The sequence below is a fragment of the Pristiophorus japonicus genome, chromosome 10 (genome assembly GCF_044704955.1).
Source record: "Pristiophorus japonicus isolate sPriJap1 chromosome 10, sPriJap1.hap1, whole genome shotgun sequence".
Taxonomy (NCBI): domain Eukaryota; kingdom Metazoa; phylum Chordata; class Chondrichthyes; family Pristiophoridae; genus Pristiophorus; species Pristiophorus japonicus.
The window spans coordinates 177,037,620-177,052,194 of NC_091986.1; the positions used below are offsets into that span (position 1 = coordinate 177,037,620).

The 14,575-nt window shown below is 39.7% G+C and overlaps 1 protein-coding gene across 4 annotated transcripts in view; it reads right to left on the minus strand.

Annotated features, from left to right (window-relative positions):
- dclk1a (doublecortin-like kinase 1a) overlaps positions 1–14,575 on the minus strand; it is a 448,638-nt gene that overhangs the window by 99,272 nt on the left and 334,791 nt on the right. For all 4 annotated transcript variants that reach the window (XM_070891561.1, XM_070891563.1, XM_070891562.1 and 1 more), the window contains one exon: positions 7,267–7,361. In XM_070891561.1, coding sequence (XP_070747662.1) covers positions 7,267–7,361 — 95 coding nt within the window. The remainder of the gene's footprint in view (positions 1–7,266; positions 7,362–14,575) is intronic.

Consider the following 14,575-nt stretch of genomic DNA (forward strand, 5'->3'; position numbering starts at 1 on the left):
GCTACACGGAGCACTGGCAGGAAGATGGGGCCTTCCCCTTCCATTAAAGGGGAGGACCAAGCTGCCGACTCTGCAGGAGGGAGAAGGGGCCACCGCTAGAGCAGCAGGGAGCAGGATGCCGTGGCAGCAGCCTGGCACACAAGCGGAGTGCCGGGTTGCAACATCATGGCACGGACCCCACGATCTGAAGTGAAGAAGGCCGTAACAGGTACGTTGACCATTTAAAAAATTTTCCGCGTTACATCTCCCCTTTAATTTTCATCCCCCAGGCGGCCTGCAGCCCGATACGTCCCCCACGAAACTGTCGTGGGCATTGCCCATGGCTGCCTCACGGGGCACTACTGATTTTTCACCCCAGGGTGAAAACAGGTTGCTGCGCATGGTGATGACATTGTCATCGCCGGCGCAGGAGCCCAGTTTGCTACCGGTAGGAGCAGGGTGCTACCGTTTAGCACCGTCGCTAAACTCCCGCGGAATTCAAGAAACAGTAAGTTGATGCTATGAGAGGAAGGCAAGCTTTTATTTTAAATTTTGGATGAGTGAGTTAAGATTTGTTGAATGGCCTCACTCATCTGTATCTATTTTTGGATCTTGTGAGTATGAGCTCCTCTTCTTCATCTCCCAGCAAAATATCAGAGTGGCATCTGTCTGTCTTCTTGGTTGATGAATGGCAAGTATGTTCTTAAAGAAGGAGGACTCAAGGGAGATTTTTTTTTAATGGGGATGAATTGAAATATAAACACACAAGCTCAGAATTTTGTGATTTGGCCAAACACATGAAATCAATCATATGGCTGGTACTACAGGTATATGGTTATTTTTGAGGTACTTGTATATATCATATGATCACTCTTCAATAAAATAGAGATGTATGGAAAACCTCAAGGAATGCATACAATGAGCTGTATAATTTTGTAACGTCATCTGTAAATTGACTTAATGTTATACAAAATTACTGTTAATTATGTTTTCATGACAAAACTTGTGTTAAATGTTTTTATGTTACCTATTTATCTAAAAGACACATACCACCACCTTAAATGTATTTGTTTGCCAGGGTATTATGTAAAATGAAAAGTGAGAGATATGTCCTAGTAGAAATGTCTGTGAACAGCAGTTCCTCTGCTGTACCAGGGAGTAATATTTTCAGTGTCCTGTTTTCCACAATAAAGTTGCTTAGTTGAAAAAAGAAAAACCAGACAGGGTGCAAATATTCCTTACATGTTTATATACAGGTAACGTTACAGCAACAATCCATAATCAAATTGTCATGAAAGTGAATAATACAAGTTATCAAATGGCAATGAACTACTGGAAAATAAAAGACAGAAAAGTTATACCACCCTTTATCAATGGATTTGCAAAGTAAGATGGTGTAAAGGCAAGTCATTGGCTCTAGGATGCTATTGTACAAACACTTGATATGCTCATCTGAAATTTCGCTCTCCACTATTTTAGTCAAAGCACGAAACTGTCTAAAATAAATGGGTTAATACTTCTGCTAAACTAGCAGATTGGAACTTCAGACAAATGTAGTTATATTTTAAATTAAATACTAATCACATATATATTTTAAAGGATATATTTTAGCTGTGAGATTGCAAAACAATCTAACTTTGAACAGCCAGCACACTTAACCTAATACAGTACTGTGATAAAATTTCAGTATATACCAAAATCAAATATAAATGAAAACAAATTATTTGCTACATAGCCTTGAAAATTGTCAGCTAATACGTTTTGTGATCCAGATAATGTGAAATAATAATTTTTTTATTTTAGTCAACATAATGATACTTTTTAAATGGAATATTGGCTCAGAAGATTTTTTAATGTCTTCTTTGTCTAAATAATTTCTAAATGGCATTCAGAGATAAGGTATGATAATATATGGATATAAAAACTGACTGCAAAAGCTTCTATAGATATGTGAAGAGAAAAAGATTTGTCAAGACGAATGTAGGTCCCTTGCAGTCAGGATCAGGTGAATTTATAATGGGGAACAAGGAAATGGCAGACCAATTGAACAAATTCTTTGGTTCTGTCTTCACTAAGGAAGGCATGAATAACCTCCTGAAAATATTAGGGGACCGAGGGTCTAGCAAGAAGGAGGAACTGAGGGAAATCCTTATTAGTCAGGAAATGGTGTTAGGGAAATTGATGGGATTGAAGGCCGATAAATCCCCAGGGCCTGATAGTCTGCATCCCAGAGTACTTAAGGAAGTGGCCCTGGAAATAGTAGATGCATTGGTTGTCATTTTCCAACATTCCATGGACTCTGGATCAGTTCCTATGGATTGGAGGGTAGCTAATGTATCCCCACTTTTTAAAAAAGGAGGGAGAGAGAAAACAGGGAATTATAGACCAGTTAGCCTGACATCGGTAGTGGGGAAAATGCTGGAATCAATTATTAAAGATGTAATAGCAGTGCATTTGGAAAGCAGTGACAGGATCAGTCCAAGTCAGCATGGATTTATGAAAGGGAAATCATGCTTGACAAATCTTCTGGAATTTTTTGAGGATGTAACTAGTAGAGTGGATAAGGGGGAATCAGTGGATGTGGTATATTTGGACTTTCAAAAGGCTTTTGACAAGGTCTCACACAAGAGATTAGTGTGCAAAAGGAGGATGCTATGAGGCTGCAGAGCGACTTGGATAGGTTAGGTGAGTGGGCAAATGCATGGCAGATGAAGTATAATGTGGATAAATGTGAGGTTATCCACTTTGGTGGTAAAAACAGAGAGACAGACTATTATCTGAATGGTGACAGATTAGGAAAAGGGGAGGTGCAAAGAGACCTGGGTGTCATGGTACATCAGTCATTGAAGGTTGGCATGCAGGTACAGCAGGCGGTTAAGAAAGCAAATGGCATGTTGGCCTTCATAGCGAGGGGATCTGAGTACAGGGGCAGGGAGGTGTTGCTACAATTGTACAGGGCCTTGGTGAGGCCACACCTGGAGTATTGTGTACAGTTTTGGTCTCCTAACCTGAGGAAGGACATTCTTGCTATTGAGGGAGTGCAGCGAAGGTTCACCAGACTGATTCCCGGGATGGCGGGACTGACCTATCAAGAAAGACTGGATCAACTGGGCTTGTATTCACTGGAGTTCAGAAGAATGAGAGGGGACCTCATAGAAACGTTTAAAATTCTGACGGGGTTAGACAGGTTAGATGCAGGAAGAATGTTCCCAATGTTGGGGAAGTCCAGAACCAGGGGACACAGTCTAAGGATAAGGGGGAAGCCATTTAGGACCGAGATGAGGAGGAATTTCTTCACCCAGAGAGTGGTGAACCTGTGGAATTCTCTACCACAGAAAGTTGTTGAGGCCAATTCACTAAATATATTCAAAAAGGAGTTAGATGAAGTCCTTACTACTAGGGGAATCAAGGGGTATGGTGAGAAAGCAGGAATGGGGTACTGAAGTTGCATGTTCAGCCATGAACTCATTGAATGGCGGTGCAGGCTAGAAGGGCCGAATGGCCTATTCCTGCACCTATTTTCTATGTTTCTATGTTTCTAAAATGAAGGCACATGGGATTGGGGGTAATGTATTGAAGTGGATAGAGAACTGGTTGGCAGACAGGAAGCAAAGAGTGAGAATAAACGGGTCCTTTTCAGAATGGCAGGCAGTGACTCGTGGGGTATCGCAAGGTTCAGTGCTGGGACCCCAGCTATTTGCAATATATATTAATGATTTAGACGAACGAATTGAATGTAATATCTCCAAGTTTGCAGATGACACTAAGCTGGGTGGCAGTGTGAGCTGTGAGGAGGATGCTAAGAGGCTGCAGAGTGACTTGGACAGATTAGCTGAGTGGGCAAATGCATGGCAGATGCAGTATAATGTGGATAAGTGTGAGGTTATCCACTTTGGTGGCAAAAACAGGAAGGCAGATTATTATCTGAATGGTGACAAATTAGTAAAAGGGGAGGTGCAACGAAACCTGGGTGTCATGGTACATCAGTCATTGAAAGTAGGCATGCAGGTACAGCAGGCAGTAAAGAAAGCAAATGGCATGTTGGCCTTCATAGCGAGAGGATTTTGAGTATCGGAGCAGGGAGGTCTTGCTGCAGTTGTATAGGACCTTGGTGAGACCACACCTTGAGTATTATGTGCAGTTTTGGTCTCCTAATCTGAGGAAGGACATTCTTGTTATTGAGGGAGTGCAGCGAAGGTTCACCAGACTGGTTCCTGGGATGGCAGGACTGACATATGAAGAAAGACTGGATCGACTAGGCTTATATTCACTGGAATTTAGAAGAATGAAAGGGGATCTCATAGAAGTATATAAAATTCTGACGGGATTGGACAGGTTAGATGCAGGAAGAATGTTCCTGATGTTGGGGAAGTCCAGAACCAGGGGTCACAGTCTAAGGATAAGGGGTAAGCCAAATAGAACTGAGATGAGGAGAAACTTTTTCACTCAGAGAATTGTGAACCTATGGAATTCTCTACGACAGAAAGTCGTTGAGTCCAGTTCGTTGGATATATTCAAAAGGGAGTTAGATGTGGCCCTTATGGCTAAAGGGATCAGGGGTATGGAGAGAAGGCAGGAGTGGGGTACTGAAGTTGCATGATCAGCCATGATCATATTGAATGGTGGTGCAGGTTCGAAGGGCCGAATGGCCTGCTCCTGCACCTATTTTCTATGTTTCGCAACAACAAATACTTTATTTATGGAATATAAAAAAACATACAAATGTTGCAATTTGACATCATAGATGTTTCTTATATGTTATATCCAATTCATTTTTGTTGCTTTAGATCAGCACTTTTCATGTATATTGTTCTGACTCTCACACGTTACAATAGTTGGATGATATTTTGATTTGCTCCAAAATACCAATGATGATGGAATCATTGCACATGAAATGATTATAAAAAGGAAAATTTCAAAACTAACCTTTACAAAATATTTTAAATGTATTTATGACTGCTACTTTTGTATTGACAAGTAATGCTGATTTAAACGTCAGCCTTCTACCAATAGAGAATTCAGATACATTAAAGTTGATTCTGAATGGATCAACCAGCAGACTGAGCACCAGTGCTATCGTGTTTTTTCCCTAGTTAAGCAGAATCATAGCCTTCAGTACTTCTCATCCTTAGTCAGATTATTACCATAACACAGAGACGGAGCAGTCAGCTTAAAAGATTGAACGAAGAAGATTAGAACTGAATCTATTGACTACATGGGAACTGAGCATGGTAATAACTGCAGAAAGACAGCTATATTTTCACATTTTTCCATAGGTTTTACTGGGGGAACTGCTTATGCAATTTAGAATCGGGATTTGAGAACTAGTGAGAGCAATATTATTTCCTATTAATGTGTCTATAAATATTGGTCCCATAACTAACTGAAGAATAAGGGACATTAAGAAGAAACCCTCTTTATTATTATTTTTTATTCATTCTCGGGGTGTGAAATTGCTGGCAAGGCTGTATTTATTGCCCATCCCGAGTTGCCCAAAATGGTGGTGGGCCTTCATTTTGAACCGCTGTAATTCTCTTTGTAGTAGTTTGATTCAACCAAGTGGCTAACTATGTAATTAACAATCAAGCACATTGGTGTGGGACTGGAGTCACGTATAAGCCAGATTGGATAAGGGTGGCAGATTTCCTTCCCTAAAGGACAGTAGTGAACCAATTTGGTTTTTACAACAATTCAACAGCTTCAAAGTCACTTTTACCGATACCAGCTCTTTATTTCCCGATTATGTGGTCATCGCCTAATTGAAAGGGATATGAATAATAGGTTGAACCCTAAATTTCATTCTTTTTCCCAGTTTCAATCCATTTTCAGTAATAATTAGGGGAAAAAAACTGAAAATGTAAAAGTATAACAATAGTTAAATGTTCTATTATATAACAAGCCCCTGACATTTTGCTCCATTGTCTCTCTACATCAAGTCTCCCACAAAATCTGAATCACCCATAGAGAGGGGGAGGTAGAGGCCCTGTGAGATGAGTACAGTATTGTACACAACCTTTTAAATTATTTTTTTCCTTTTCTATTGTGCCGAATGAAAGGTTACATTCCGTTAACCCTCAACTTACTCTTTTAATGGGAACTCAGTATCTATTGGGTGGGATACTATAGTTCACCAAAGTGAAGCATATTATCAGTGATGAAAACTGGTAAGAAACATATTGGTCAGCCATGGTGTCGAGTTGCTGGATATCTCTGACTGCAGACTCACCATCGGTATGCCACCCATCCTCTATGACACTTGATCAGGTTACAAGTGATCCCAATTCTTTTAAGTGGGTAACATTCCTATATCTTCTAATCCAAGTGAAAAAGTATTCTGTGACATGCACTTTATACGCTAGAATTAGCAAAAAGAGGAATTTTGACCCCCAAGTGATTGGACTGTCAAACTCTCTTCTCTACCTTAAACTACCATCAGTAAGTGCTTAACTCATTTTAACAGTTCTGAAAAAAACAGCAGACTAGGTCTTTGCAGCATCAGATGCCTTGCCTTAAAAGCGGAGAAAAATTACCGCAAATGCAGAAAGGTTTTTTTATAGTACAATAAACAGTTGTATGCATGGCATTTAGAAAAAGAAGAAATCTTTGAGTTTTTCCCTTTAAAAAAAATGCTGTTCTGTATCAGAATGATTATAAAGAAATCTCAGCTGCACATGCAATAAATGTTTTTTGTGCATTCATTCAGGTTTAAGAGCAGAAGAGAAAAAAAGGATTGACTATGGTGCAGCTGAGCTTGTTGCCAGGCAGCATACCAGAACTATGACAGAAGGCAGATATAATGATTTTTTTTTTAAAAAGAAAAAATAAATAAATCAAGCTTATACTAAATCTTTGCATTTGTTGATACTCTTGGCTACAATGCCTAAAGCATTTACATTATTAAGGTGCAATAATAATCAATAAGAATACTAATTAAAACCATTACACTGAACTACTGGTCTCTGAGGAATACTGTGCCTTTCCTTTTAGCACAAACAATTTGTATTGTCGTATTTATGGCTGAGGGACTTGCCTTTTTATGATACACAACTACAAAAAGCTGCTTTCTCTGATATCGAATGGTTTTGCTTTTTGTTTGACACAAATGTCACAGTGTTTTTAATGCCAATGTGTATGAAAAGCTGTTTTTCTCCCCGAGAGCAGTTCACTTGCAGTTAATGAGTCCCTCTGAAATAACTGTCAGATTTCTTCAGTATTGCTACCTTTTTGATGATTAATTGCTTTGACCAGTCGAGCCTCTCTAAAGGTAATTAGAATATATTATCTCACCTTCTGTTTGCGTAGGCTGCCTGGGCTGGTTGGCGATGGGCTTGGCGTCTTGGTGGAACGTGGAGTAGAAAGCTGGCTACCAGGGGTTCCATTCACTAAAAGAAGAAATATCTGTAAGGTCACATAAACTTGATGCACTGAGTAATATAACTGTCAATACAATAGGCAGTGGCAATTGAAAATAAAAACAGAAAATACTGGAAAAATGGAGTTAACGTTTCAGGTCGACATTCTGACGAAGGGTCATCAATTTGAAACGTTAACTCTGTTTCTCTCTCCAGAGATGCTGCCTGACCTGCTGAGTATTTCCAGCATTTTCTGTTTTTATTTCAGGTTTCCAGCATCGGTCGTATTTTGCTTTTGTATTAGTGGCAATTGGGGAGTGTGGACATCTCTCAGATTCAATGGCATTCTAAATATATATGAGTTTTATGCAAATTGAGGTGCATTCGATTCATTAGAGATTAAAGATAAAAAGGAGATTGTAACAGAAATGGAGTTGTACTACAGAACCCATAAATAGAAGAGGAATCTGCAGATAAATCAACGGATTAGAGTCGGAACAACAGAGGTTATAATTATCCACTCTTTCTCCCTCTCTGCCGATGCTGTCCCGACCTTGGAACTGGATCTTCTGCGCTGATTCTCTTACCTGAGCTGATTTTGTTAACTGCCCAGAAGGTTTTTCCAGAGCGGACACATATGCTGTCTTAAGAAAAATCGCAGTTGGCCAAACTTGCATAAATAACCAGAATTGGCATGGGTGGCAGGTTACGCCCCCCCAATGAGGTTAAAAAATCGTAGCCTAAAAAAATCGTACCGAAGTGAATTACGCTGGTGCAGAAATTTTGGGGAAACTTGGAGATTTTAATTGATTCCAAAAAAACGGTGCAGATAATTGGGGAAAACTGAGCCCCAAGTATCGAGTTGCCTTCCACCTCTCCACAGCAGTGCGCACTGATGCTCTAGCACACTACTATCTTTGGTGCACTTCATTATTTACAAACTTTGTTAGTTTTTTTTAAATGGGTGTGGGAAATTTTTCCTTTCATTTCCACTAAATATCCCTTTTGATTTTTATTTCACTAAAAACATTCCATATAATTGAACACAATCCTCCACAGAAATCCACTATCCTCATTCTTTCCTTTGCTCGAAGATGCCATTTTGGCCTCAAATGTCTTATAATGGGCAAATAATCAAGGTAAATTTTAGTAATGAATAAATGCTACTGTAGAACTGTCCTCTGATACATCACATAATGTATGGAACTGACAGTTAAGAGAGGCAGTGGGGCTGAATGCAGCAACAAATTTAAGAGAGCATTGGATAAGTAACTGGAAAAAAATTTGATAGAGTATGACAGCTGTCATGGAATATATTTCCTAGATACTGGGACAGGGCAAATAGACTGCAATGGTCTTTTTCATTCTTATACATGCCTAAGTTTCCCACAATAGGTCCTCCACTGGATATGTGCCAATAGATGTCAGGGTATGCTAATTAATCACCTTTTGGAAGGGTATAATTTTTTAATTTGGCTAATTACACTTTTTACAAATTAAAATCAATAAATTCCCATAATATACTTCAATTCTAAAGTGTATGGAGATGTTGAAATATTTGTAAGATGTGTAGAATTTAGCGCCAAGGCAAAAATATTTATTACAAATATTTGTGGAGCATGTAATATATATTTCAGATTATTGTGTTTCTGCAATATAAGGATCTTTCAGTTTGGCGCAGCTGATAGTCTTGCCTATAAGTCAAATGGTTGTGGATTCAAGCCCCTTACGGAATCGACCACATAACCCATGCTGCAACAATGCCAACCATGCAGTTATATAGTACCTTTAATGTAGAAAATGTCCCATGGTGTGTCACAAATAGGCATATGAAAATGGATTGTGAGCTAAGAAGGGAGAGGTGACTAAAGGCTAGGTTGAAGAGATAGGTTTTGAGGAGGTATTGTAAAAAGTAGAGCGAGAGATGCAGAAATAGATATGTTTATAGAGGAAGTTCCAATGAGCATAATTGAGGTGGTTGAAAGCTCTGCTATTAATGGTAGGTTGAAGGGAGGGGAGATGCACAGGAACCTCAAAAACAGAGGAAGAGAATGCTCATCTCAAGGTCAAAAAGGACATTAATATTGCAAATAGTTCAGTTCAGCCTGAGAAGGGGAGCAGTTAGTGGCAAGGGAGTGGAGTTTATGGCAGATGCAATGGCTTCAGTCTTCCCAATATTGAGCTAGAAGAAGCTGTGATTAACCAGGATTTGATGTTGGACAAACAGTCTGGTAGCACCAAGGTGGTTGAGACAAAATAGGAGTGGGGAAGAGGTAGAGCTGGATATCAGCATTGTACATGTGAAAGCTAACCCCATCTGTGCCGATGTTGCATGTAGATAAAGAAAAGGAAGAGGGGACCCTCGAGGTACAGTACTGGGGGACTGCTGCATTGTCAAAGGTGCTGCCTAAGCTGTCAGCTGAGATGTTAAACCAATGCCCTGTTCTTTGTAACATTTTGAAAAAATGCAAGGGGATCCCTGGTGTCCTTTCCAAAAGTCATCTCTTAATCAACATCTCCAAAAAACAAATTAACTAAACACTCATCTTGTTGCTTGTCTCTGGTATCTTTCACAGAATAAAATGGCTGCTATATTTCTGTTCAAAATCATTCTCTGTATATAGATATTTCTGAGAGATACTATATGATTGCTCTTTCTGCCACTGACAACATAAGACATTGCAGTCACACCATTTGAAAGAAGCCATTTTCAGATTCAAACTATGCAAATATTGCCAATCAAATGTCAAGCTGTCAGCTGAGTTTCATTATTGGAGTTACAAATACAAAACAATTAATTTTATTCACCAATATAATTAACCAAAACAAACATGAACACACTAATGGATGCAATTGGCAAGTAATAGAAGGTATAATTAATTTCATTCATAAAACAGACTTCTGAAATATAAACTACTTATTAAAATAAATGAATATTTCATAAGTTGTGCAATATGTGTACATGATAGTCCAGTAATTCATTGAATCTAACAAACTCAGTTCAATAATTTGTTTTCTTCTGGTTTTCTTGCTTTATCCCTCTTGCGTCCTGAAGATATGTCACAATGGCAAATGGCACTTTTTGCCAGCAGAGACTATCCATGCAACCATTCTTCCATATGTGAGCCTAGGCAGTAAGTGTAAGTGTACCTCTTAAGCAGGGAGGCCGTCAGTCAAGCCTGATTCTATCCTCATCTAGCATTCAAACATACACACCTACAGGAGGGCTCACCCAATAGTAATTAACCGCAACAACCCAGTTCAAGCTACCCCCTCACTAGATTTGGAATGCTGAGGCCAAGCATGGTATTCTCAGCACTGCTGGGCTCAGATTAAATAATTCAGCACAGACTCGGGACTGAACCTGGAATCTTCCTGATATGCATGACTCGCACAGTAAAGTTAGCCACCGAGCAATTACTGCCTGTGAATTTGATGAAACTGGGATAGGTACAGGTTTAATTTTGGGTACAATACACTAATCAACTCAAATTAAAATTGCTGCATTTTTTACATTAATTTCAAGTGTTAGTCAAAAAACCTTTAATCCAGAAATGAGTTCTTTATTTCAGAATGCAAAATAAAGATGAATCTCATATTTGCAAAAAATTGATCGCAAAATGGACTCTTTTCGCTGGATAAAATTCAATAAATACTTTCAATATATGATCAAGAGAAGCAATTGCTATGCAGAGATTAGGCATTTATGACTCTAATGAGGATGATTCCCTCTATGTGTCATGCACAACAAAATTGCAAAATTTATAAACATATTTACAGTTTCACTACACATTGTTCACAGAGAAAATTTTCCAATTTAGTGCTCAGCTAGTTTATAAGATGCTTTGGCCTGCTCAATCTGGGCTGAATAATGGAAGTATATTCCTCGGAATTTCACTGTAAATTGATAACATGAATAATAGTTTCATTCTCACAAGAGCTTTAATCAATTCACTAATATTTTGGGTAAACAGGCACTTGAGATTTGTTTCACCATGTAAACAAAGGCTTATTGAGTGCATTATGAAGATTCCAGAAAAATAGTGTTAACTAATAATAAGATAACAAAGTTGTATTATTATTCATTGTACCCTATCTATTAAAATAAAATATGTCTCCATTCAATACTTTCCTTACATCGCACCTTTGGCACTGCTTTCCCTTCAGACATTTTCAGCATGCAGCTAGTAAAATGGAGTATGAAGTTGGTGCTACCTTTACTCAGGCTACCTAAAATCTTTATAATTCAGGCGCTATTGAGCCTCCGAGGTAGCCAAAATAGGGTCTTGTGCTGAAACGCTGGATTAGCCCACGGTTAGTGCAAGATGTCGTCTTGGTAAAGGAGTTGAAGCTTGCGTTAGGAACGGCTGCCCAGAGGATCGTTAAGGGGCTGATTGGCACTTAAATTGCCTGCTAGTGCTCATTAACGAGGCTGCACAGCATTTTGGTGGCTAGCACTTGATCTAACACCCTCTCCCAATAGCAACCAGCTGATTGGATGTAAACGCTACTTAAATGTATATCGCCTTTTACTATTCACTTGCTGCTGGAGTTTTGAAGAGGACTTTTGAAACACATCAGGAGACTTTCTGGGACATTTTGACAAGACTTCACCTTTATTCTGGATATTGTCTGATGACTTTACCTAAAAAGAGTAAGTGCTGTGCCACTCTACCTTATTGGACACCTTAAAGGAATCACCAGAAGTGGAGTGCTTGGTCATGGGCATCTTGCTAGGGGTCCCCCTTGGACTGGACAAGGAAAGGGAAGAGAACATGAGGCCAGGCTCCTTACCTGCTGTGAGTACAGGGCACCTCTCCTCCTCTGGACCTCCTCCAGGACCTTCACTGTCATGTCCAAGAACCTATGTGTCATCTCACCCGGTCCCCGAGTCATCCTGAAAGCTGCCGCTGTAGGTCAGCCAGTCGACACCACACCTTCAGTGGAAGCGGGTGCGTGGAGCCCACATATACTGCGCCACGAAAATTGCATCTATTCAATACTTGAGTGCAGATGTCCATTTTAGTACCTCTCGGCAAGTTCAAATTATGGTAATCAGCAATTAGGACCAAAATTGCGAGCTGAAACCAGACTTTCAAACAGGCGTGTCTTATTTAGCACCTGTTTTCACCCGTTCACAAAAATAACCCCAACACCCTCTCTCTCTCTCTCACCCTGGTCTTTCCCCGAGTATGGCTCCAATCTTTGCTCCATCAAGTCCAAGGGGCGCAGACTTGAGCGTATCTGGTGCACAATTAGTTTAGCCATTCATCACAGCTGTGGCTGGACCACATCAAGCACCATCGGGCCTTGCGTTTCTTGGCTAAAACCGCTCACTTCTACAGGATCATCCTGGAAGGTAAAGATAACACCCAGCTTCTTTTCTCCACTAACAGTCTCTCTCCCCTGCCCATCCACCCTCGCCTCCAATAACAAGTGCAAAGAGTTCATGGACTTCTTTGTCATGAAGATTGAGATTGTCAGTTCAGCTGCCACTGCCACATTCTCACTTCTCCTTGCCCACCAAGCCAAACCTAAGCATCCTATTTGACCCAAGCTGAGCTTCTGACTCCATAATCACAAAGGAAGTCAACTTTCACCTTTGTGACATCACCCAGCCCATCTGCAGCCAAAATCCTCATCCGTGCCTTTGTTAACTCCAGACTCAACTATTCCAATGCTTTGCTGACCAGCCTTCCATTCTTCACTCTCCATAAACTTCAGCTCATCCAAAACTCTGCTGCCCCATATCTTAATCCGCACTAAGTCCTGTTCATCCATCACCACCATGCTCGCTGACCGACTCTGGCTCCTGGTCCCCCAATGCCTCAAATTTTAACATCTCATCCTTGTGTTTAAGTTCTTTCATGGCTTTGCCTCTCCCTATCTCTCTAACCTTCTCCAGCCCCTACAACTATCTGAAAACTGCATTTCCCTAACTCTGGTCTCTTGTGCATCCGTACGCCTTTCGTCCATCATTAGCAATCATATCTTCAACTGTCTAGGCCCTAATCTCTCCGCCTCTCCCCCTCACTCTCCTACTTTTAGACCCTCCTTACAACCCACCAAACATTTAGTTACCCCTCTGAATATCTCCTTCTTTGGCTTGGCATTCATTGTCTGATTACACTCTGTGAAGTGCCTTGGGATATTCTTCCACATTAAAGGTGCTATATAATTGCAAGTTGTTGTTAAATTATTTTTTAGAACTCTGTAAACCACCTTTTTGTTTTTACTCATTGAAAATAACTGACAGTCCCATCAACTCTTCTCAAGCAGAATAAATTGGTTAGTCAGAATTTTACCTTCTCCCACTGCATAGCAATGCAAGTAGACAGTGTAATTGCAGCTCCCTTGCTTGCAATAATGCATTAATATTGTCAGAAGGAGGTGCAGTTTAAAGGCACCGGGGTAGAAATTTGCCTCAGACGGTGGCGCAAAACGGCCGCTATTTTTTTGGCCGCCATTATACTCAGTGCCAGATATTCAGTTCTATTGAATGCAATGTAGCTGAATGTCAGGTGCTGCGTATAACGGGCGGTTAATCCAATATCATCCGCTTTGCACCACCGTCCAAGTCGAATTTCTACCCCATATAAATGTTAGAATATCTAAATTATCTAGCAACATTTGCTAAAACCACAAAATCATAAGATTTGAAAACACACATTTTTAGATACAACCTCTTTATACTCACACAACATTGAATTTAATCCCATTAAGTTACCTAACCTTCCAAAAGATTAAAACTACTTTAACTACATTCAGTGTACAATACTGAGTTAGGAAAGTTAAACTTCTGCATTTTTAAGTATAAAGTTGCGAATACCCAGAAGAACTCAAGAACATAGCAAACAGCATTCAGGAAAGTAAAATTTGTAGATTTAACTTGATTTGGTTTACTTTAGTCTGTTTGACTAGGATGAGGTAAAGTAATATTTGGTTACTACAGTATGAAATATGACATTTACGTAGCTCAGTAACTTATTACCTATGCTGTTACAGATTTTATATGGTCGCTTTCCAATGGTTATACATACCTTCTATGTACTTCATTATGACAGTAAATTTTCAACACACAAAAACTTCTTCCTATGTAATTCTAAGACACTCAGTGATGATTGTATAATGCTTCAAGTAGAGGAATAGTGGAATGAAGCAAAAAATAAAGCTGAGATGCAGACTCACAGACAAAATCCCTGCTAGTAAAGACAGCTGAGTAAGAAGCAGCTATCATAAGCAAA